This window comes from Melanerpes formicivorus, unplaced genomic scaffold, assembly GCF_026170545.1.
Source record: "Melanerpes formicivorus ecotype bairdi unplaced genomic scaffold, bMelFor1.0.p_v2 SCAF_84, whole genome shotgun sequence".
NCBI classification, from domain to species: Eukaryota; Metazoa; Chordata; class Aves; order Piciformes; family Picidae; genus Melanerpes; species Melanerpes formicivorus.
In genome coordinates, this window is record NW_027142436.1 from 229,595 (window position 1) to 255,564 (window position 25,970).

At 43.7% G+C, this 25,970-nt stretch overlaps 1 protein-coding gene across 6 annotated transcripts in view; it reads right to left on the reverse strand.

The window, feature by feature from the left end:
* MTA3 (metastasis associated 1 family member 3) overlaps positions 1 to 25,970 on the reverse strand; it is a 182,423-nt gene that overhangs the window by 80,089 nt on the left and 76,364 nt on the right. For all 6 annotated transcript variants that reach the window (XM_068165125.1, XM_068165121.1, XM_068165120.1 and 3 more), the window contains exons 5-6: positions 9,504 to 9,567; positions 7,892 to 8,009 (exon numbers count right to left, since the gene is read on the reverse strand). In XM_068165125.1, the coding sequence (XP_068021226.1) occupies positions 7,892 to 8,009; positions 9,504 to 9,567 (182 nt within the window). The remainder of the gene's footprint in view (positions 1 to 7,891; positions 8,010 to 9,503; positions 9,568 to 25,970) is intronic.

Genomic DNA, 25,970 nt, shown 5'->3' on the forward strand with positions numbered 1-25,970 from the left:
GCAGCTGGGAGGGGACCATCAGCATGAGAAAAATTCCATGCAGCAATACACAGATGTTCCCATAACAGTGGCTTTAATGACAGCTGTCCAGGCTAATTAAAACAGGGATCTGCCATTGCTGGTTGCAGTGCTCAGTTTGGACTAGCAGCCCATTCTCTAGCTATACTTTTACACACAATCATTCCCCTCCACTGTCAACCTCTTGATGCTCGTCTCCTTTAATATACCTCTGCAGAGAGATTCAAATATCTTTTCCCACCAACTGCCAATCGATCCTAACCCTTCATGTATCCACCATGACATTTCCCACTCTGGTGTGCCTCTGTTTGGCCCAGTGATTTCCAGCTCCATGTGACTCGCTCACCACTCAGCATCCTTACAGCAGGCACTGTGAACATGGCTGGCTGAGCCAACAGAAGCTGCTGCTATACACAGGAAATTAATTAGCAGTAAAGTGTTCTTACCAGGCACTTCCACCTGTTCAGGTAAATGTGTGCACGTGGGTACGTACCTGTGAACAGCTGCCACTACGATGTGTGCCCAAAAAAATCTCTTCAACCATGTGAACAACTTAAGACAGGTAGAGAAAGTTCAGAGGGTAACTCCCTCTATAATCTACTTTCAAGCTGGTGGTTTTGCACTGTATCTCAGGAACATGTTTTTACAAGACAGAAATAAAATTTTTAAAGGTTAGTAGCTGCTCTGTTAACTGAGTCATACTATACATGTTATTCTTTTTCTTACATTGCAGTATCATAATCTAATTATACCAAAGACTTCTTGGTAGGTATTACTGCAGTTAGCTTAACATTAATGCTGGCACTTCCTAATCTTCAGGTGTTCCTTTTATTTTTAGACTGAGATTTACTAAAAGCTCAATATATTGTCTCAGGCTTTTGTGGGAAAGTCATGAAACTGAGCTGGCTAGGGGCAGTGACTGAAAACATGCAAGTTACCTGGCATTATCTGGAGGAAAAGCAACTAAGTGGCAGTTGAGGGTTTCTCTTGAAGCTGTTCTTGATGATACGTGACTATGTAAGCACAGAAAAAGAAGTGGTCTAAGATCATCTTTGAAGCACAGATGTTTTGATTAAACTGTTCACTCACATTCCTGTTTATTAAGATGTAAACCTCTGCATATAAAAAAGCACTTGCCCAGGGTAAGAGGCAGAAGGACTGAGTTGAATCATATTAGCAGGTTCTTAAGCTGGAGCACCACAGTAGGGTCAGTTCAGATTGGAAGGGATCTCATGAAGTCTCTACCCAAGCTCCTCCTCAAACCTTACTCAGCTGTGAGCTCAGATCACAGCTTTATCCACCTGGTGTTTGAAAACTTGCAAGAAGAGACAACACAACCTCCCAACAAGGGTAATGGCCTCCACTGAACTTAGTTCATCAATAACTTTCCCATACTGGGAGACTCAAGCCTAGGTCCAGTATCTAGATGTGATCTAATGAGTGCTCTGTCAAGAAAGCTGATCACTTTGCTTGACCTAGTGGCTATGCGCCAGGTGACAACCCAGAATGCTGTTGGCTGACTTCATTGCCAGGGTACAATAGTGTCTTACACCCTCCTGCTATCCACTAACATCCCAGGGCCCTTCCCACAGAGCTGCTTCCTTCAGCCTCTACTGAATGTCATACATATGTATGAAATACATGAATAGGAGTTACCTTCATATGCTGCAATTTTGCTTTCAGCTAGAACAAAATCAAAGCAATCTCAAGACACAGAGGAAGGAAACTGTCCTTGTGATTAAGACACTACCAGACATAGGATTAATTATTTCTTTTTAGTCTTGTTACTCTTCTTTGATCCTTACTGCTTCCACTTTGTCCAAATTTCAGAGGGCATTCAAATAATTAGTCTTAGATAATTAATCAAGTCAAAAGGTCTATAAGACCTAAGGGTCTAAGTCTTTGGCAACAGGATCTGTTTAAAAAGAGAAGGAGGATGAGAAATTCAAGTTACCTGTTAGATCAAATCAATTCTCTGCATTTTTGGTAACTAGAAAAAACTGGACAGGTTTGTGGGCTTCATAAGAGATCTAATAGAAGCCTGACCTCAAAGTGAAGCATCTATAGGAGAGGTTTCAGAACAACTGTAGAATATGAAGACGTTACTTGAGTTTGGATGAGAATCTTCAAGTTTTATACAAGAACTTCATGATACTACAGAGATACTAGTTGTTTGACTCAGGTAAGTTTTAAAGAGAACCAATCACTTAGAGTTACAATATTGTGCGCTTTATTGTGCTGTTTGTTCAGCTTTACTTCCTCATCATGAGTAGCTAGACTTGCTGAAACCTCAGGCAAGGGGCTGTACATTTGGATCTACTCAGCTGTACTAACTCATTCAAAACAGGGCCACATAACGACCAGAAGTCAAAGGATAAGGAGGCTTCAAGGCTATACCATCACCAGCAGCTGTAACTAGTCCAGGTAACAGCCTGCTGCCTGGAGACAGTGCATAAGGAGTCAGAAGGTGTTTTAGGATTCCAGCCAAATCACCAGTGAATGAAAGGGCACTCAAAAGGTGCTCGCATGAAGGGTGGATGCATAGTCTATAGTCTACCAGAGAAATGTGTGCATTCCTTTGTTTGGGGTCCTTCTCTGGAGTCACCCAGCTCAAGCTGTCCCTGCTACTGTACCATTCTATTAAATTCTTTACTTTTATGAGATTCTATGCTTGAGACTGCTTCAGGAAATCTAGGTTTAAGATTGCACTTCTTTAACAATAAAATAACTACTAATAGTCGCACACGCAAGAAGTATAGAGATCTTCAACAGACACTGAAAACCAAACAAACCCAACAGAACAAAACCACAAGCAATCCATTCAGATAGAATATCATTTATCACAGTACAGGCAGAATGCAAGCAACTTGCATTTTTTATCTACTAGAGTACATCAGTGTGTTTACATCAAAATAATTTAGTGTTTGTAGAATACATGGAAGGAATACACTAGACTAGAATAGACCAGGTTGGAAGAGACCTTCAAGATCATTGCATCCAACCCATCATCCAACACCATCTAATCAACTAAACCATGGCACAAATCATTCCCATCAAGTCTCCTCCTAAACACCTCCAGAGATGGCAACTTTCACAGCTCAAAGAAATTTCATCATTTTTCAGCCAAGCTGTGACTGGTCATAGTATCATAGTATCATAGTATCAGTCAGGGTTGGAAGGGACCACAAGGATCATCCAGTTCCAACCCCCCTGCCATGGGCAGGGACACCCCACACTAGATCAGGCTGCCCAGAGCCTCAGCCAGCCTGGGCTTAAACACCCCCAGGGCCGGGGCCTCAATCACCTCCCTGGACAACCCATTCCAGGGCTTCACCACTCTCATGCTGAAGAACTTCCTCCTCACCTCCAGCCTGAATCTCCCCACCTCCAGCTTCATTCCATTCCCCCTAGTCCTATCACTACCTGAGATCCTGAGAAGTCCTTCCCCAGCCTTCCTGTAGGCTCCTTCAGATACTGGAAGGCCACAATGAAGTCACCTTGGAGCCTTCTCTTCTGCAGACTGAACAGCCCCAACTCCTTCAGTCTGTCCTCATAGGAGAGGTGCTCCAGCCCTCTGATCATCCTCCTGGCCCTTCTCTGGACACCTTCTAGCACCTCCAGATCCCTCTTGGAATAGGGGCTCCAGAACTGGACACAGTACTCCAGGTGGGGTCTCACCAGGGCTGAGTAGAGGGGGAGAATCACCTCCCTCGACCTGCTGGCCACACTTCTCCTGATGCAGCCCAGGATCTGATTGGCTTTGCGGGCTGCAAGTGCACACTGAGAGCTCCTGGTGAGCTTCATCTTCACCAGCACCCCCAAGTCTCTCTCCTCAGGGCTGCTTTCCAGCCAGTCACTGCCCAGCCTGCATTTGTGCCTGGGATTGCCTCGACCCAGATGCAGGACCCTGCACTTGCTCTTATTGAACCTCCTGAGGTTGGCTTGTGCCCACCTCTCCAGCCTGTCAAGGTCCTTCTGGATGGCCTCCCTTCCCTCCAGCTGTCTGCTGCACCACACAGCTTGGTGTCATCAGCAAACTTGCTGAGGGTGCACTCAATGCCACTGTCCATGGCACCCACAAAGATGTTGAACAAGACAGGTCCCAGGACTGATCCCTGAGGGACTCCACTTGTCCCTGGCCTCTACTGGGACATGGAGCCATGGACAGCCACTCTTTGGGTGCGGCCATCAAGCCAGTTCTGTACCCATCTAGTGGCCACCCATCAAACCCATGTGTCACAAGCCTGGAGACCAGGATGTGGTGCGGGACAGTGTCAAAGGCTTTGCTCAGCTCCAGGTAAATTACATCAGTTACTCTCCCCTCAGCTATTAATTTCATCACCTGCTCACAGAAGGCCACCAGGTTGGTCAGGCAGAATTTGCCCTTGGCAAAGCCATGCTGACTGTTCCAAATCACCTCTTCACTATTCTTCTGAGCCAGTAGTGCCTCCAGGAGGATCTGCTCCATGATCTTTCCGGGCACAGAGGTGAGACTGACTGGCCTGTAGTTCCCTGGTTCCTCCTTCTTACCCTTTTTGAAAATGGGGTAATGTTTCCCCTTTTCCAGTCTGTGGGGACTGCCCCAGACTGCCAGGACTTTTGGAATAGAATAGAGAGGAGTTTAGCAACCTCCTCTGCCAGTTCTCTCAGTACCCATGGGTGTATCCCGTCGGGTCCCATGGACTTGAACACTTTCAGGTTCTTAAGGTGATCACCAACCTGATATTCGCTTACAATAGGCAGTTCTTCCTCCCTGTCCCTGGCATTGTCTTCCATTGTCTTCTGAAAGGTAATCTGGACTGGCATGTCTTCAGTTATTTGAATTGCATTTATATGTCAGTAACTTTTAAAATAAAGTGACTGGCCGTCTGTGAAGCTTTGATTTTTCTAAATAGTTTCTTTATTTTTCTCAGGAATGGCTGCAGGGGGTTTCTATAGACACAAAACATGCCTACCAGCAACCTTCAAAAAGGTCTATTTCCCTTACATTCTTTTACATTTAAAGACATATTTTATGTGTGCACAAAACTAGCAATGCTTGCTATTTTATAAAACCATTATTAGATTACATTAACCCCATTTTTTTGTCAAGTGATCCCCAACTGTTTTGAAGTTGTATAAATCCTTTGTTGTAATTTAATTCCCCATGTCTTTTAGCTTAGGAAATCATACATTATAGCATAATAATTTGGGCATACATGTCATTAGCCACTTTTTTAAAATGCAGGCTGAAAAATTTACATCAAGAATCAGAACTCTTCCCAGCACCCTGGGTTTCCAAACATAACTATTTTATTATATTGGTTTTAAATATTTTCTAGATTTACTTTCATCAGTGGAAGGGTTTGACAATGGATGGATTAACAGAAAAGTACAGTAACAGCTGCATCATCTTTTTCTTTTCCTTAGAGGTCAGAAGACTACAGAAACATTTAAGATAATCACTCAAAGCTACTATTTTTATCCTCCTAAAACCAAACTGTTTTTCCCACCAGCCACACTGGGAAAAAAGTGCAGATTAATCCAAGTGCAGTGCCGAGGTGCTCTGTATGCTACCAGATTCTTGGTATGTGGGCAACTTGGTGTTTCTGAATTTTTATAACTTATGGACTATGGTTGCCTACTAAATACATGAATAAGACTGCATTATGGGGCGTGAGAAAAACACCACAGTAAAACACAGTAAAAGCCTGTCCTGTTCTCATGACATGAGAGAGAGATTTGCCACACACTTAGCTGAGTCAAGTATTTAATTCAGAATGTTAAACTGCAGACAAGCTAGAAACATAACCTTCAATAAACAGAGAGTTTAATTTAAAAAACAAATTGAACAGGTGACAGTTTAATAAGAAAAACATTTACTTCACAGGCAGTATTCAGTATTCCATAATTAGGCTCTTTGTTAATTTAAGCAGCAGAATTCAGTAGGGAAAGACTTCCTGCCCAGCAGACAGTCACAGCTCATCATGACAACACACAGTTCAGCAAACTGCTTCAGAAGCACATTAATACTTCCTGGCCACTTGAAACACACAGTAGTCCTCTGGGAAACTTTTCCTCTTGAGCATATAAATGTCTGCATAATTAGTTGTTTCGCCATGGCAGCACATTTCACAGCAGTGTACCACAATACAATCATAAACTTGTTCTGAACCAAATCTGCACACCTCACAAACCCAACTGGAAAAGACTTCCTGTACTTAATTTCTGGTTCTCAAAAGTTAGAAGAGTAACGCAGGTGTGTAGTGGGTTGAGAGAGAAGGCCTAGCTTTCTCTCCCCCACAAAGAGGGAAAAAACACAGCTAACTCAGCTGGAGAAGTGGAAGGAATGCTATATTTTACAAGCAATGTGGAAAGGCAGGTTAGATATACACAATATATACAGTATTTACAATATATGTACAGAAATATACAGCAAGGAAAAAAAAAGAATACAGGAATGAAATTCCCTCCTCTGGACAGAGGAGGGTTCCCCCCCTGTACCCCCTCTATCCCCCTACCTCCCTTTTTTCCCAGAAAGGGCTAGAGAGAGAGAAAAGGTAATTAATAAGGATGAAATTTGGTTAGGCCTCAAAAGTGCATGCAGTATTAGTGCTTATCTTTATCCCAGGTCACTCTGGCTAGGAGCCCAGAAGCAGGCAAGCTGGAAGGGAGAGGGAAAGGAACGAACTGAGAAAAAATTCCAGCTGCACTAAAACTTAAAACTGCATTCTACCAATCTGCCAATGAAATTCGTTTAGAATATCTGATTGTTTTCATTATTATTCCAAAACATTCAGCCAGAGTGTCCCAGCACTGTCCCTTTCTTAAAGGCACAGCCTCAAACGGTCACAAGGTGAGATACTGAACAGCATCCATTGCATCTGTGGCTTGCCAGAAATCAAGTCATTCTTGTTTTATACAGTTTATTAAAGAAGCTTTGTAGAAGGAGTGCTTTTTGTATGAAGGACAAAGAATAGCAGATTAAAAACAACCCAAGGCAGATCACAATGAATGGCAAATGTACCATTTAAACCTGTAAATAAACGTTGGGTCGCTCACGTGTGGTAAAACTAAAGAGTTCTGATATTCCTGTAATGTGTTTTTTCTCATTCATGAAAAAATACCAAAATTCTTGAAAAGAGTATCTATATCTAGATGCTTCTCAGGAAACCTTTTTTTCTTTAGTGCTATGTAGAGTTCATATTTCACTGACAAAACCAGCTTAGCTTAAAATCTGCTGAGTATATAACATTTCAAACAACAAGACGTGCTTCCTAAATACCATCCCAGCTCTAGAATTTGTTTGAAAGAATAAAGTTCCTATGTAGCAAAAGACAAAGACAGCTGTGCTGTATTAAAAATAAAATAAGAATTTAAAAACACCAATTATTTAAAAGATATGATAAAGTTTTAAGTATTTATTTCAGCCCTGCTACAAAACAAACAAGGTGCTCTGATGGAAGTACAAGACACAAAGACACACATCATCTGTGTAGACTCTGTTTCCAAAGGGAGTGAAAGAACGTGTTTTTCATTTGTTTTGTTAACATATTATTCTACAAAAAGGGTTGGTCCTCAACATCTTTCTTCCTTGAGGCCAATAGGAAAGAACTAAATGGACCCTACAATTAAACAAAAAAAACCACTAAATGCCTGAATTTTGTTATGTACAAACCGGAAACTGACAGTATCTATCCCACAGCTACTCAAGCATCCTTCCTCTCTTGCTCATAGGATCCACTGACACCTGCCCATTTTCTCAGACCTGCAATTTTACTTTATCTGCACCTACACTGATTAGCTTAGTTCTAAGTCAGCACAAGCAATAATGCAAAATGAAGATTTTTACTTTTTTTTTTTTGTGTGTGGTAATCAAAGATAATATATTTACCTTCTGCAAGCATCTCAGGCACATCTGCTTGATATCTGGGCCCCACTCTGATTTCTCCCTTGTCTGCTAAAAGCGTTTTCAGTGATGGATCATACACCAGTGAATAAAAAAAGGTATCCTAAACAAAGAAGCACAGCATAATGATTAAACATCTGATTAAAATTAGGGTGGTAAATATGTATTCCCTTCCATTGGAAAGTTGTTCAACTAACCTCCTTTGGCCACTTTTACAGAACACAGGTTTGGTACACTAACCCATATTTTAAATAATGTAGATGATCGCTGGAGGTGTTCAGGAGGAGACTTGACAGGGTGCTTGGTTGCATGGTTTAGTTGGTTGGGTGGTGTTGGATGATAGGTTGGATGCGATGATCTTGAAGGTCTCTCCCAACCTGGTCTATTCTATTCTATTCTATTCTATTCTATTCTATTCTATTCTATTCTATTGTTCTGTTCTATTCTATTCTATGTTTTTTTAAATGACTAATGGGAGCATCTCTCATGGCTAAGAGTTATTTCAGAACTGAGCAATAACGAAAAGAATCACACACAAAAATAAATAAGTTGAATAGAATTAATGTTAACAGCTTCCTGTTGTCATAACTATCTTGACCAATAGCCCAGGTGAAGTTACATCTGGACAAGAACAACAAAGGCAACAAAGAAAACAACTATAGGTATGCTGACGATAAAAGAAAGACCAGGGATAATGTGGGCCCTCTGCAGCAGGAAACAGGGGACCTGGTCACCTGGGATAAGGATAATACTGAGGTACTCAAATTCAAATTCAAGGGCAACAAAGTTGGTGAGGGGTTTGGAACACAGCCCTATGAGGAGAGACTGAGGGAGCTGGGGCTGCTTAGTCTGGAGAAGAGGAGACTCAGGGGTGACCTTATTGCTCTCTACAACTACCTGAAGGGAGGTTGTAGACAGGCAGATGATGGTCTCTTCTCCCAGGCAGCCAGCACCAGAACAAGAGGACACAGTCTCAAGCTGTGCCAGGGGAGGTTTAGGTTGGATGTTAGGAAGAAGTTCTACACAGAGAGAGTGATTGCCCATTGGAATGGGCTGCCCGGGGACGTGGTGAAGTCACCATCATTGGAGGTGTTCAGGAGGAGACTTGATGGGGTGCTTGGTGCCATGGGTTAGTTGTTTAGGTGGGTTGGATTGGTTGATAGGTTGGACACGATGATCTTGAAGGTCTCTTCCAACCTGGTCTATTCTATTCTATTCTATTCTATTCTATTCTATTCTATTCTATTCTATTCTACTCAATGACTTTTTGCTTTAGACTTCTCCGGCAAGAGTTCTAACCACACTGCCCTTAATACTAAACTTCTATGCTAAGCTGCCCTCTACAGAAGCCCCTCTTGCTCTCTGTATAAATGGGCAAAGATTAAGATAAATTCTTTCACAACTATATTCTTCCATAAGCATATTCATAATGAAGCCGTTTTACAGTGTCAATGGATTTTTTATCCACTAACTTTCTAAACTCAGTGTTTTCAACAACAGAATTATTCTAACATCACTAAAAAAGACTTTCAAAAAGTACTGATTCCCATTTATGAGAAATACAGATGTAAAAACTCAAGCAGAAGTCACGCATTACCTCTTTCTCCAGATAGGACAACACCGACTCTGTCTCGTTGAGAAGCGAGACTCCGCACTTCCCCCTACACAAATACAAGGGAGAGAAGTTACTCTTTTCTTTTAATTAAAATGTTTACATTATAAGGGTTTGGTTTTTTCAAGAAAACAATCTAGATATGAAATGTCTAAACGAAAAACTATAGTGAAATACACACTGCTATACTCTTAAGATGCCAAAATTAACATCAAAGCAATGCAGCCACATTATAATGCTAACTACCACACTTTTGTGCAGGCTGCTAGTAGAAAGCTTCCCGTTGTTCAGTAGTGGTACATAAACACATAGATAACGCAATGGGAGCTTGACCCCAATACCCCCACCCTTTTTCTCTCCCCTCTTTTTCATCCCTTTCTTCCCCATCACTTTTTCCACCTCAAAATTTCTCTGCTTCCAGCTTTTCTGCAAATGAAATGCAGAAGTATTTCTTTTGACAAATGAAGAAGCACACCTGGATGAGGACCTCTGCCTAGAATACCCCTTGTCCATGGAACAGACCAGCAGAGTCATATAGAAATAAAGTAATTGCTTGAAGAGGCTTCCTTGTTTTCAAAATAAAGAGTTATTGCAAAAAACATTGTTCATTTTGATGAATCTTAAGACCAACCATAAGCATTAGATGCCAGTTGTTACCAGTTGATCATTAAGAGAACACGTCCAGCTAACCCCTTATTCATTACCACTGCACATCACAGGAAATGGGATTAAACGACTCATTAAACCTGCAGCATGTAACCTCCTGAATTTCTTTTGATCTCCACATCTGCCAGAAGAACCAGACCACCAATGAGAAATGGTGGGAAGACGAACCAAGAAATATTTGAGCACAATATACAATACCAGAGAAAAAGAATCCTGAAGCAGAGAAGTATGAAACCTTCTCTCCACCTGACCATGTCTTTGGAAGTTTTTTGGAGCTTTTGACTTTGATAAATCCAGAATATTTGCTTCTGAGAATTAATTCTGTTATACTGTGAAGTCAGTTTGTCAGCTTTATTTTAACAGATTTTTTTCAGTAGTCTTAAATGCTAAACAGGAGTTTTCCAGTCTGCTCTTCTTCCATGTACCTCTAGTATGCTCTCTCTCCACTACAGCCTACTCCTATTAACTCCAATTATTGCAAGGGCATTCCTTCACTGTCATTCAAATGTAAGAGCATTTATTGACTGACCTTACACCCTGTTTCTGGTCATTTTAAAAAGTGTCACTTTATTTCATGGAGAGACAAGATTAACCTCCCTGCTGTGCCTTCTGAGGCAGTGAATTTCTACCCAGTGTCACATTTCTTTGTACAGTATCTTAACCATCCAATGGCTGGAGTCACACATACAGGTAACACTTTGTTACCTGTATGTTGTTTTGCCAAGGAAATAAATGAATTCAGATTTGAAGTGATATGTTCCTAAATATTCTTCAACAATAACTGCACCTTCCAGCCTTTCTTCCAATGCTAATACTCAAAGTTCCCTGGAGAGAAAGTTAATATGGTTTAAACTTTGAGTTCTTTCCATAAGGTATGTATCTAAAAACCCAGAGCTTCTCCAGATTTAGATACAATACTGTCAATCTCACAGCATTCTAAAACTTCCTCTATTAAAGTATTTAAACAATTTTAGATAATTGGGGTAGCTGGAGCAGTATCAAATAAAGGATCACTGTAACAGAATAAAATCTGACTATTCTAACCTGGACAGAGGGGGGGGGGATGGAGCTGGATACCAACACAGACAAGGGAAACAAGAGAATATACACTGTAGTTACCAGACTGCAAGATCTGTTACACACTAAATTCAAATGGCACTCACTTTGCAAAAACACTATCATTTCTGAATGCTTTAGGATTATTTGGGCTGGTAGAGTACAATGTCATTGTTCTATAGGTGGAGTCTCCTACCTGAAATGTCACAAAAACTGACTAAGGTAAAAATTACCAAGAACTACCCAGCTTCCATGAAATGAAAAACAAAAATAAACCCCGAAACACATCAAAACCCAACCAACCAAACAAAACCAAAACCAATCCACCACCACAGAACTGGAAAGCTAAGAATTATTCAAATATGAAATGTTATCCCTCTTAAATGGCTCTGGTTGCCTGATTTACACTAACTTCTCCACCAAACAGCATTCTTAACTGGTATCAACAGAGTTAATGACTAGCAAATCATAGTATCATAGTATCAGTCAGGGTTGGAAGGGATCACAAGGATCATCCAATTCCAACCCCCCTGCCATGGGCAGGGACACCCCACACTAGATCAGGCTGCCCAGAGCCTCAGCCAGCCTGGGCTTAAACACCTCCAGGGACGGGGCCTCGACCACCTCCCTGGACAACCCATTCCAGGGTTTCACCACTCTCATGGGGAAGAACCTCCTCCTCACATCTAGCCTGAATCTCCCCACCTCCAGCTTCATTCCATTCCCCCTAGTCCTATCACTACCTGAGATTCTGAGCAGTCCCTCCCCAGCCTTCCTGTAGCCCCCTTCAGATACTGGAAGGCCACAATTAGGTCACCTGGGAGCCTTCTCTTCTGCAGACTGAACAGCCCCAACTCCTTCAGTCTGTCCTCATAGGAGAGGTGCTCCAGCCCTCTGATCATCCCTGTGGCCCTTCTCTGGACACCTTCCAGCACCTCCACATCCCTCTTGTAATAGGGGCTCCAGAACTGGACACAGTACTCCAGGTGGGGTCTCACCAGGGCTGAGTAGAGGGGGAGAATCACCTCCCTTGCCCTGCTGGCCACACTTCTCCTGATGCAGCCCAGGATCTGATTGGCTTTGCGGGCTGCAAGTGCACACTGAGAGCTCATGTTGAGCTTCTAGTCCACCAGCACCCCCAAGGCTCTCTCCTCAGGGCTGCTTTCCAGCCAGTCCCTGCCCAGCATGGATTTGTGCCTGGGATTGCCTCGACCCAGATGCAGGACCCTGCCCTTGGTCTTGTTGAACCTCATGAGGTTGGCTTGTGCCCACCTCTCCAGCCTGTCCAGGTCCCTCTGGATGGCCTCCCTTCCCTCCAGCCTGTCTGCTGCACCACACAGCTTGGTGTCATCAGCAAACTTGCTTAGGGTGCACTCAATACCACTGTCCATGTCCCCCACAAAGATGTTGAACAAGCCTGGTCCCAGGACTGATCCCTGAGGGACTCTGCTTGTCCCTGGCCTCCACTGGGACATGGAGCCATTGACAGCCACTCTTTGGGTACTGCCATCAAGCCAGTTCTGTATCCATCTAGTGGTCACCCGTCAAACCCATCCTGCACCAGCTTGGAGACCAGGATGTGGTGCGGGACAGTGTCGAAGGCTTTGCTCAGCTCCAGGTAAATGACATCAGTTGCTCACCCCTCATCTACCAAATCACATCCAAAGGTCTCATTGATGTTGAAGTTTTGATCTTTTTCTGTAATTAAATAGTATCCAGAAAAAAAAAAAAAAAACAAAAAACAAAAAACAACTGTATACAGATTTAGGGAAGATTTCTCTTGTATGAATGTTGAAGAATAGTTTCAGATACCTCAGCAATATACAAATAACCTTTCATTAACCCCAGTATGACACAGCCACTTACTCATTCCCCTCCCCCAGTGGAGAGAGGGAGAGAATCAGGGGAGGGAAAAATAAAACTCACTGAGGCTGAGATAAAGGTAGTTTAATATGATAGAACAGAGGAGGAGAGAAATAAAACTACTACCACGAGAACACATGTAACAAATGCCACCCCATTTCTTGGGTGCTCTGCACCCTCTAGACCAGTCAACTCCAAGTCATAGCACACCCAGCCAATTTCCCCCAGTTTATATACTGCACATGATGCTATATGGTATGGAATACCTTTTTGGGTTTTCTGAGTCATCTGTCCTTGCCACCTCCCCTTCCCAGCCTCCTGTGTAGCTCCAGCTGGAATGGTAGCTTGAGGAACTGAAAAGTCCTTGACTTACTGTAAGCTCTGTTCAGCAACAATTAAAACATAAGTGTGTTTTCAGCATTACTCTTACACTGAATCCACAAATCACAGCACTTTGCCAGATACTAGGAAGACAAGTAAATTAACTTATTCCAGACAGAAGCAGGACATAGCCACTAACAAAAAAGTAAGTTAAATTTTATGTCTTCACTTTCAATTTAATTCTGATTCTCTAACCACATGGAAGACAAGGTAATCAAGAGTAGACAATATGGATTTATCAAGGGGAGACCCTACCTGATTCATCTGCTAGCCTTCTAGGAAACCATGACCAAATGGGTACATGAGGGAGGAGCAGTGGATGTCATACACCTTGACTTCAGTAAGGCTTTTGATACTCTCTCTTCACAGTATTACAGTATCACAGTATAACTTAGATTGGAAAGGACCTCGAGGATCATCAAGTCCAACCTATCAACACAGACCCCATAATGAGACCATGGCATCAAGTGCCACGTCCAATCTCCTTTTGAACACCTCCAGGGACTCCACCACCTCCCTGGGCAGCCCGTTCCAATGATGAATGACTCGCTCAGTGAAGAACTTCCTCCTCACCTCGAGTCTAAATCTCCCCTGTCGCAGCTTGAGACTGTAACATCCTCATAGAAAAGCTCATGAAATGTGGCACAGACAGTTGGTCTGTGATGTGGATTGAAAACTGGCTCAACAACAGAGTTCAGAGCGTTGTCATCAGTGGCACAGAGACAGCTTGGAGCCCTGTGGACAGTGGTGCTCCCCAGGGATCAGTACTGGGTGCAGTTTTGTTCAATATCTTTATCAACGACCTAGATGAGGGCATTGAGTGTACCCTCAGCACGTTCAATGATGACACAAAACTGGAGGGGGGGCTGACACCCCCTCAGGCTCTATAGTCATCCAACAAGATCTGGACAGGCTGAACATCTGGGGGCAGGCAAACCTCATGAAGCTCAATAAGGATTAGTGCAGGGTCCTGCATCAGGGAAGGAATAAAAAAAGGCACCAGTACAGGTTAGGGGCTGCCCTGCTGGAAATCAGGTCCAGGGAGAAAGATCTTGGAGTCCTAGTGAACAGCAAGTTCTCCATGGGAGAACAATATGGCCTTGTGGCCAAGAGAGCAAATGGTATCCTGGAGTGCATCAAGAAAGTGTGTCCAGCAGGTCTAGGGAGGTTTTTCTTCCCCTCTGCTCTGTCCTGGTGAGACCACACCTGCAATACTGTGTCCAGTTTTGGGCTACCCAGTTCAAGAGAAACAGGACCTGCTGGAGAGAGTCCAACAGAGAGTCACAAGGATGATTAGGGGACTTGAGCATCTCCCCCATGAAGAGAGACTGAGAAAACTGGGGCTATTTACTCTTGAGAAGAGAAGACTGAGAGGGGATCTCATCAGTGTTTATAAATATCTGAAGAGTAGATGTCAAGTGGATGGGGCAAATCTCTTTGTAATGAATAAGGTTATTGTTTTATTAATTATGAAAACTAATATTTTGATTCTTTAGTAATATACACATTATTAATAACATTTTGTCCATATTTATATGCAGATTCAAGTGCACGGTCATGGAATGTATCCCATAAACTGGCACAGCATAACAATTTCGAACCAAATTAGAAAACTATAAAACAGTCATTCACTTAGAACCAAGGTTGCAATTCCACCACTTGTCCACCAGATGGTGACTCAACAAGACATCTGGCAGCTGCTACACAGCTAGAAGAGACACCATGTCAGGGCATATAACTTAAAGAAATCTTTGAGACTTAAATCTATTATGCTCGCAAATTATGACTCTGGGTGCAGCTGGGGGACTGCCTTATACATCAGCACAGGCTATAGTGTGGGGATTTTAAACAGAACCAAATCTGGTAACAAGCAGGTGAACACTGAAAAGATACACGGTTTCACTTGCTAAACTGGTTGCTAAATTACTGCTATGCTTGGCTGCTGCGGCTGGCTCCAGGGATCCCACGAAAACTCAGGGGCTCCCTGGGCGGTCCTTTCCAGATGCTTGGGGGCATCTTTCTCCCACCAGTGTCGGGGTGCAGCGTAGATTTCTGCTGATCAGGCAGGTTCACCTGGACAGGCTCTCTTGAGTGGCTCCCTCAGCGCTGCCGTCCTGTGGAGTTGGCAGGGCGCTGGGGGGGGTGCGGCAGTTCCCCTCCTGGAGTGGCTTGAGAGCATGGCAGGGGGTGGCACAGAATGATGTGGCTTTTCCCCTCATGTCAAAATGAGCAAGTATCTAGGACACTCCCGGCAGAGCATGGTGCTCTGAATCGCCCTAGGTCAGCTTTGACTTCCAGGGCTGTGGAGCAACAGGTGGTGGCTCCTTCTCCCCCATGCCTGGGCATGGTACTGCCTTGTGAGAGGGCACATGAAGGGCTGCTTTGGCTCACAAGTCTGTGGCTTAATCTCACAAAGGTGTGCTGCCTCGTGGCTGTAGCAGACCCTTAGAACTGCCAAAATGGTTCAGGCTAGTTCTCTCCTTGACTGGGTAAGATTATCAGGTTACTCAAGGAACTAACTCAGAAGGTACCTTGGGAAACAGCCCTTAAAAACAAAGGGGTCCAGGAGGGCTGCACCTACTTCAAGAAAGAACTCCTGAAGGCTCAGAACAGGCTGTGCCAATGTGCCGGAAGATGAGCCCCAGGGCAGACAGCCTGGATGGGCAATGAGCTTCTGAGTGAATTAGGGGAAAAAAAGAGGATGTATCATCTTTGGAAGGAAGGAGAGGTGACCCATGGAATGTTTAAGGATGTTGCTAGGTCAAGTAGGAAAAAAATTAGAGAGGCAAAAGCCAATTTTGAGCTTAGCCTGGCCTCTGCTGTGAAGGACAACAAAAACTCCTTCTACAAATACATTAATGGCAAGAGGAGGGCAAGGACAGCCTCCACTCCTTGGTGGACATAGAGGGGAATATAGTAACAAAAGAGGAAAAGGCAGAGGTACTTAAGGCCTTCTTAGCCTCAATTTTCAATAGCAGGACAGAATGTCTGCAGGACAACTGGCCTCCAGAGCTGGCAGATGGAGTCAGGGAGCAGTATAGTTCCCTTGTGATCCAGGAGGAAGCACTTAGACACCTGCTGAGCCACTTGGATCCCCACAAGTCCATGGGACCGGATGGGATCCATCCTGGGGTACTGAGAGAGCTGGGAGATGAGCTGCTAAAACTCTCTCCATCATTTTTCATCAGTCCTGGATCACTGGAGAGGTCCCAGAGGACTGGAAGCTGCCAATGTGATGCCCATCCACAAGACGTGATGGATGGAGGAATCTGCAAACTCCAGGCCTCTCAGCCTGACCTCAGTGCCAGGCAAGATCATGGAACAGGTCATCTTGAGTGCAATCACACAGCACTTACAGGATGGCCAAGGCATCAGGCCCAGCCAGCATGCATTTAGGAAGGGCAGGTCCTGCCTCCCCAACCTGATCTCCTTCCATGCCCAGGTGACTGCCTGGTGGATGTGGGGCAGGCTGTGGATGTAGTCTGCCTGGACTGAAGCAAGGCCTTTGACACCAATCCCCACAGCAAACTGCTGGCCGAGCTGTCAGCCCATGGCTTGGACAGCAGCACTCTGAGCTGTGTTAAGAACTGGGTGGAGGCTGAGCCCAGAGAGTGGTGGTGAATGGTGCCACATCCAGCTGGCAGCCAGGCACCAGTGGCATCCCCCAGCGATCAGTGCTGGGCCCCATCCTGTTCAATATCTTTACTGATGATCTGGATGAGGGCATTGAGTCCATCATCACTAAATTTGCAGATGACACCAAGTTGGGGGCAGCAGTTGATCTGTTAGAGTGTTGGAGAGCTCTGCAGAGGGACCTTGCCAGGCTGGACAGATGGGCAGAGGCCAAGGGCATGAGATTGAACACATCCAAGTGCAGGGTTCTACACACTGGCCACAACAACCCCATGCAGTGCTACAGGCTGGGGTCAGAGTGGCTGAGAGCAGCCAGGCAGAAAGTGACTCGGGGGTAGTGGTTGACAGATGGCTGAACACGAGCCAGCAGGGTGCCAATGGCATCCTGGCCTGCATCAGGAAGAGTGTGGCCAGCAGAAGCAGGGAAGTCATTGAACCCTGTACTCAGCACTACTTAGGCCACACCTTGAGTCCTGTGTCCAGTTCTGGGCTCCTCAGGTTAGGAAAGATGTTGAGATGCTGGAAGGTGTCCAGAGAAGGGCAACAAAGCTGGGGAGGGGTCTGGAGCGCAGCCCTGTGAGGAGAGGCTGAGGGAGCTGGGGTTGCTTAGCCTGGAGAAGAGGAGGCTCAGGGGAGACCTTCTTGCTCTCTACAACTACCTCAAGGGGGGTTGTAGCTACATGGGGGTTGGTCTCTTCTCCTAGGCAACCAGAACAAGAGGACACAGTCTCAAGCTGTGCCAGGGAAGGTTCAGTCTGGATGTGGGGAAGAATTTCTACCCAGCAAGAGAGATTGGCCATTGGGATGTGCTGCCCAGGGAGCTGGTGGAGTCACCATCACTGGAGGTGTTTAGGAAGAGCCTGGCTGAGGCACTTGGTGCCATGGTTGAGTTGATTAGATGATGTTGGGTGATAAGTTGGACTGGATGATCTTGAAGGTCTTTTCCAACCTGGTTAGTTCTATACTGTACTATTCTGTACTTGATAGAGGATGTTGTTTACCCCAAAAAAGGCAGGTTGGGCTGTTTAGGGGTGTTGGGTGACAGGTTGGACTTGATCTCTGAGGTCTTTTCCAACCTTACTGACTCTGATTCTATGGTTTACCCTGTCATGGAGATGGCTGGCCCTTTGTTTGCTCAGCTCTGGGCTGAGCACCCACTTCAGAAAGGAGGGGAAAGGAGGGATGTGAGCAAACCATGTTGGGACAAGTTTTGGCAATATTTGGGGCATAATTTTGAGCACTGGCTCCCTTCATGACACTCTTTTCAGTGGTGTGCAACAATAAGACAAGGAACAACGGGCTAAAGCTTGAACATAGAGGATTTTGCTTCAACATGAGGAGAAACTTCCTTACAGTGAGGGTGACGGAGCACTGGAACAGGCCATCCGTGAGCTTGAGGAGTCTCCTTCTCTGGACACACTCAAAACCTGCCTGGATACACTCCTGGGCAGACTGCCCTCGGTGATCCTGCTCTGGCAGGGGGTTGCACTTGATCTCTGGAGGTCCCTTCCAACCTCTAAACATACTTTTAGATAAAGTACTGTGGAAAACTGTCCTTTCAGATTCCTTTCTGGTCTTAGATACACTTTTCATTTAAACTGGTCACAAATAAAAAGTTCTTCATTGAGCTGATGTCATCAACAAAACTTGTTATATTATTAAATCAGTCAGCAATAAAAAGTAATTTAGAAATCTTGTAGTAAAAGAAGACAACAAACCTTGGCAGTATATATGCTTGTGGTATTGCCATCCTTTATCATACAAACTTCAATTGCTTCCCCTGTGCCAGAAACCAGAACTACAACTCATAACTTCTCCTTCTTTAAAGCCTTAACCATAGGAAAGCTGTTTTCACATGTTAATATTCCTTCCCTGTCATTTGTTAGAAGCTCCTGCTTGCTTGTTGTCGAGGGTTAGGGAGAAAGTCTCAGCCTTCTCCCCCCACAAAGAGAAAAAGAAATAAAAACCACAGCTAGCCACAGCCGGAGGTGCAAAAGGAATGCTATATTTACAAGCAATTTTTAGGGAATGCAGGATACATACACACAATTTACAGTATTTACAATATATACACAGAAATATACAGCAAAGTAAAAAACCAATAATACAGGAACGAAATTCCCCCCCTTCTGGAGGAGGGTTCCCCCCTTCTCTCCTCTTTTTCCCCAAAGAGGGTTAGAAAGAGAGAAAAAGAGCAGTTGTTAATTAAAGCAGTTATAAATTAAAGCAAAGTGTTAGTAGGCCACGCTTATCTGTCCAAGGTCAGTCTGGCAGAGAGCCTAGAAGCGGACCAGCTCGAAAGGGAGGGAAGAGCAAACTGAAGAAAGTCTCAGTCACACTCAAAACTTAAAGCTGCACTCTACCGATCTACCAATGAAATTCGTTTAGACCTGTCTTTTGTTTACAAAACATTCAGCCACAGTGCCCCAGTACTGTCCTTTTCTTAAAGGCACAGCCTCAAACGCTCACACTTGTAAATTTGTTTTGTATGTTTCAGGTGACTTCACCAGTAGGTTGTCAATTCCTGACATTTACAAGGATGCCTAACAACCTATTTCTCCACACCTACAATTTACTTCCGCGCTTCAGTGAAGCCCTTCTATTACAATACAGAAATGAGACTCACATACTGTCCACAAAAACACTTGGAAGTACTACCTTGAAAAAAACCCACTGCAATGGTTTTGTAGAAAAGGACTAGCAGAAAGCCAGGACCATATAGTCCCCAAACCAAAATGCTACCAATCCTTGACTGAAACTGCAGAGCACAGAGACATTAATGAGGATATGAAGAGATGGCAAGACTACACGTCTCAGTGCAGTAAACACAATTATTTTGATTTCCCCCCTCCCTACACCATTTTATGGAGCTATTAATTTACATGGGGGTTTGTTTTGGTTTGTTTGTGCTGTGGAGCAATGAAAAGGACAATTAAAAAAAAAAAAAAAGAAGATAACCAATGGCAGCTTTGTGAGACACTCCTAGATATGAGTTTCTTGGAAGATTCATTAAGGAGCTAATGGAAATTAACACTCTATATAAGCTATATTAATTAGTCTGACAGTCCTGAAGGAGAGCTTTCCAAGAAAGTAAGCAGAGACAAGATCTAATAGGTCTTGAAAACTAAAAAGTGTAACATTTCAGTGAGCCCCAGTAGAGGAATGAAATACATGGGAATATGACAACGATCAACATTTAGAACAGAGAAGCAGAGAAGGAATGCCTTTTACTAACTGTTCTAATTAAGACACAAGATGATGAGAACCATCTCAAGAATTTAAGTTGCACAGTAAAAGTTGTACCAAGGCTATTTTACAAGACCACGTTATAAAAATACTTTAATATAGCCTGATTAAACAACCTAGAGCAAAACAAAACTCTCCAGTGGACTTCTGGGGAGTGTGTGTGTGCGGGGGGGGAACTCAAGACTTCTTGTTTGCACTATCTGGGTCATTGCCCTTCAATAACTGCTTTTCTTGAAGTAACCAAGAATATAGTTTCAAATTTTTACCAAAAAAATTAAGGAAGCTGATGCAAACACAGCTTCTAAAACTACCAAAGTAATTGAAATCAAAAGCAGCCGCTTTGATCTTTTGAAGTCCTTGTTTGTTTCAGCATAGTCACTCCTTTTAAACCACTGAAAGATCTACAATTCCTGTTCTGCTATTCCTGTTGGCTACTACCTCATCTTTTCACCAGATGAGTAAGCCCACGAGACCCAAATCTTGTTTTAGTAAGGATTTCTTGGGCTAGGAGATACACAAACAAAATGACAGAAATAAATTACAAGAGAAACAAGATGCAGTGTCTGTTACCCAGGACAAACCACAGGAGCGGAGAAAGAACATCATGGGTGTGGCATCGGACCATGCAAGTTTCCTACTGGAAAGCAGATGCAGTCTGAGTGAGACTGATGCACTGAAAGAACTCTCAGAACTCACTGTTCCATGCATTGATCATTCAGATACAAGTTGAAGAGAGAAAGCAAGTTTATGTAGGCATTTGAAATTCATTGCACTGGTGAACACGACAGAATGATGTTGGGTAACTCTGCACAGATCAATTGACTCTTACTGATCTTCATCAAGAAATGCTGGTTCCTCAGCAGAGGTCTGGAACATGTAAGTATTAGTCACTAAACAGTCTGAGACTAAAATAACAGGAAAGAACACTAAGAAATATTATACTTGTGAGGAAAATCTGATTTAACATATGCTGCTATTTCAGGAGGAATAAAAGTAAAATGAAGGTGCATAATGAAGAGGGGTAGAAAAGTTTTGTGCAGGAACAGAACTCAGGAGTAACCTTTCTTATATTCAGTATAAAGGGGAAGTGGGGGGAGGTAGGGGGATGTACAGATATTGAGTAGAGGAGGAGAGATCTACCCAAAATCAAGTAGGGTTTTTCCTGAACTATCATAAATGGGAAAGTGTTTTGAAGATCTCCAATCAAAAGACCACTTTGAGCCAAGTATTGATCCTCACAAGCAGTCTAAATTGCAATGATGATCACCAAACCACAGACTAGGAAATGTGGAGCCTGAAGAGCTCCTGCTAATTATATGAAATTGATTCCCTGGCCATGGGAAGTCAATACTAAGAGTACTTCTGTTTCACTTCTAAGTGCAGTTTAAGGGGCACAGAATCGTGTTGACAGACACATACTAAAGTCTTTATGCCAAATTTCAAGTTCTCCACATTGCTAAGTGTGCTGGGTTACACCCATCCTTGATGGGGAGGCTGAAAGAACCCAGCCCCAGGTGGACAAAAGAAACTTGATGCGGGTGGGCAGAGACTTGGTTTTCCCCCTCCCAAGAGGAGGGGTCCCCTGGGTCAAAGGTAGTCTATTCCACTCCCCCTTCCTGTGCAGCAAACCTATAAAAAGGGCAGACATCGGTTACTGCTCTTTGTCTGCATGTGAGAGAGATCATCTGCTGCTGCCTGCACTGACCACATGGTCAGGACCTACTTTCCAAGCTGCATCCATGCTTTTCTAAGGAACTGAACCCACTTGCATCCCGGGAATATAAGGCCATCTGGGCTTGGTTTTGTATATTTCCCTATTTACCCTTATCCCTTAGCACTGCAAACTCTCCCTGTTATTGAGATATAGATATATATATATGTATATAGTTAAAATTTCACCTCTTTTACTTCCAAACTGATTCCAGAATATTTCTTTCATGAATTTACCTGCCCTTTCCTCTACCCTTTTTCTTTTGTTTAACCTTACCAGGAAGAAGCAGGGGTGGGGGGTGGGTGTAGAATCTCAGTCTGTTACCATTTGAGCTTTGAAACTCCAGTTAAAGCTCAAACCATCACACAAAGCTAATTACAACTAGAGAGCAAGCTATTGCACAACAATAAACCCTAGAAAATAAAATAATTGTCATAATGATTTAAATCTGAAACTAGAGTTTGACTTCAAAACTATTCAGTCAATATCCAGGATTGGCAGAATAAAGATCTGCAATGTACTGATTCATACATGACTGGTTCAGGTTTGGCTCAAGGACTCTTTTACAGACTCATCTGAAACATGAGGATCTGTCTCTCCAACAACATTATACCAATCTCCCAAACAGTACAGGGCTGTGTATCTCTTACCCAAAATAGGTCAATAAGTTTGGTATTATCTGATTAACACCTTCTTGATCAAATAAAACTAAAGCCAGAGTGCACAGAAAATTGATTTACTAACATCTAAATGAAGCAATAATTACTTCGAATCTAAGCCTAGATCATATGGATGGCCCAGGCTGTTCATCCTCAGTGTGTCTTTCAGGCAAAAAATTCAAAGTTTTAATCTTAATGAGAGCTGGAGTGTTGATTTTGAGCACTCCAAACTGGCAAGATTTAAATGCAGTCTCTTGAAGCAGTCACACACAACTGACGTGGATTTAACAGCAATTTGCAGATCGTATTCCAATTGTATTGCACATTCTTAAAGGTCCAACTTTTCTAAAGTTCTCACTACTGTTGTCTAGTCACAACCTAAACAGAACAAAGCAATCCCAATGTGAAACAAATTTACAAGAGACAAATTAAAGACGACTTTGCAGTCAGTAACGATTTACAGTTTGCTTTTAAATTACTATGATGACAGCTGAAAGGCTAAAGCACTCAACACCTTCACCAGAACACGCCAGCACTTTCGACAACTATTAAGGTAAAATGCATGGGGTTATGAATATGCACACATTTGAAACAAGCTTTAATACACTATCACTTAAAACTGCATTTACAGTAGTATTCTTCCAGTCTACATTAGTGACTGAATCTTGTGGTCTGCAGCTCAGAAAGGTCTGCAAGAAACTCTAAGTAGAAAGAACCATGTACTGAGTGCCACAGAGAGAGGTAAAGTTTTCTTGGTGTAGGCACAGTAAAACTACCTAAAATAAGCATAACCATATGTACACCTTCTATGAACTGTTGTAGGAAACTCAAGTAATTGGTATTTTTACTCTAGATATTAATTCATGCTGAAACATTAAAAAAAAAGAAAAGAGAGAAAGCTACCTTTAGCATGACAGCACCAACACATCATTGAACAGAACCACAGCATGATGGTCAGGAAGTTTTCACAGAATCACAGAATTATTTAGGGTGGAAAAGACCTTTAAGATCCAGTCCATTACAAGGTTGCCCAGTTCAGAAGCCATGCACATCACTTCAAGCAACTGAACTTGTGCACGATATAAAAGCCTCCTAATTTGCAATTATGCCACTACAGGAAAGTCTGTACTGATTTCCAGGTAATTAAGTGACAACCTTCCACTTTTTCACCAATAGACTGTTACAAGCACTGGCTGTTGACCACATCTGAAAACAAGACTCCAGCCTACACTGAATTTCCATGTCAGAATTCTCCAAATTCTTTTGCAAAGGAAAAAAAAACACCAAAAACCCCAAAGCAACACTACACAGGTTTCAAAAGTCCCTTTGCTCTAAATAAACTCAATCCAGAAAGGAAGAATTCCTTTCATAACAATCCAAATCATTAGGTAAGCAAATGCCTACGTAAAGTGCTTACAAAATCACAGAATGTTAGGGGCTGGAAGGGACCTCGAAGGATCAGCCAGTCCAACCTCCCTGCCAGAGCAGGGTCACCTATACCAGATCACACAGGAACACATCCAGGCAGCTCTTGATTATGTCCAGAGAGGGACACTCCACAACCTCCCTGAGCAGACTGTTCCAGTGTTCTCTCACCCTCACAGTGAAAAAACTTCTCCTCATGTTTACATGGAACTGCCTATTCTTCAACTTCCACCCATTGCCCCTTGTCCTGTCACTGGGCATCACCGAGCAGAGCCTGGCTGCATCCTCTCGGCACTCACCCTTTACATTATTTATAACCATTAATACGGGTCATCCCTTAGTCACGTCCTCTCCAAACTAGAGACCCAGCTCCCTCAGTCTCTCCTCATAACAACAATGTTCCACAACCTTAATTATTTTTGTGCCTCTGAGCTGGACTCTTTCAAGCAGTTCCCTGTCCTTCTTGAACTGATGGGCCCAGAACCGGACACATCATTTGTGATGCAGCCTCACCAGGGCAGAGTAGAGGGGAAGGAGAACTTCTCTCAACCTACTAACCACACTTCTTCTTATCCATCCCAGAATGGCATTGGCCTTCTCAGCCACAAGAGTGCATTGCTGGCTCATGGTCAACCCTCTAGCCACTAGGACCCCAGATCCTTTGCCCCATCAATGCTCTCCACAGGTCAGTCCCCAACCTATACTGATACATGAGGTTGTTCTTTCCCAGGTGCAGGACTCGACACTTGCTCTTCTTAAATTTCATTACATTTCTCCCTGCCCAGCTCTCCAGCCTAAGTCTTGCTGGATTGCAGCACAACCCTCTGCTGTGTCAGCCACTCCACAGTTTTGAGTCATCAGCAAACTTGCCGACAGTGCACTTGGTGCCCTGTGAGAGACTAAAAGTTTGTCTCTCTTGGTGTGACTCAACAAAGATAAAATCACTTGCTGCTTACCCAGACAATTGCTGATATGTGCTGGGCAGAGCCACTGCAAGGAAGGTGCAAAGACCAATCCTGGATGCAAATCAGCTTGTGATTGCATCGTGATAACACTGGACTACAACAATGGACCCAAGGACCTAGCCATCACGCCTTTAGGGCAAGACAATCTCCACCCATCAAGTACCCTGGGAAGGGTGACACAATGGATTCACCACCTGTTTTCTGATGTGTAAGGAGTGTGGGGGCTTGTCTGGATGGAGACTGAGGAGGCGGAGACCCCCCCCCCCCTCCATCCAAACACACAGGAATGCACAGAAAGATTTCCGGGGGAACGATACCTGGACATTTACCTAAGGATGATTTTCTTGCCTCTGAATTCCTGAGGGACAATACTTGGACACATACCTAAGGACTAAAAACTGTACAAAAGACTGGAGCCACTACTGGCTTGTTAGGAAGAAAAACAGAGATGAAGGAAAACACAGGAGAAGGACCATGCCGCTGAGGAGGAAATGTTCTGCCTGCTGCAACTCATGGAGAAAAGAGGCTGCCCAGAGGACCACAGCTCTTCTCCAGCCAAAGCCTCAGCACCCTTTCTCTACAGACCCAGGCTGCTCAGAGGACCACAGCTCTTCTCCAGCCAAAGCCTCAGCACCCTTCCTCTACAGACCCAGGCTGCCCAGAGGACCACAGCTCTTCTCCAGCCAGAGCCTCAACACCATTCCTGTACCAACCCAACATCTCCTGCAGCATCTTTCCTCCACAGACTCAAACTATCTTGGGGGGGTGAGGGGTGTGGCAATGTAATTCCTTTCCTCTTCTCTCTCTCTTTCTCCCTCTCTATTTTCTCGCTCTCCCCTTCTTATGT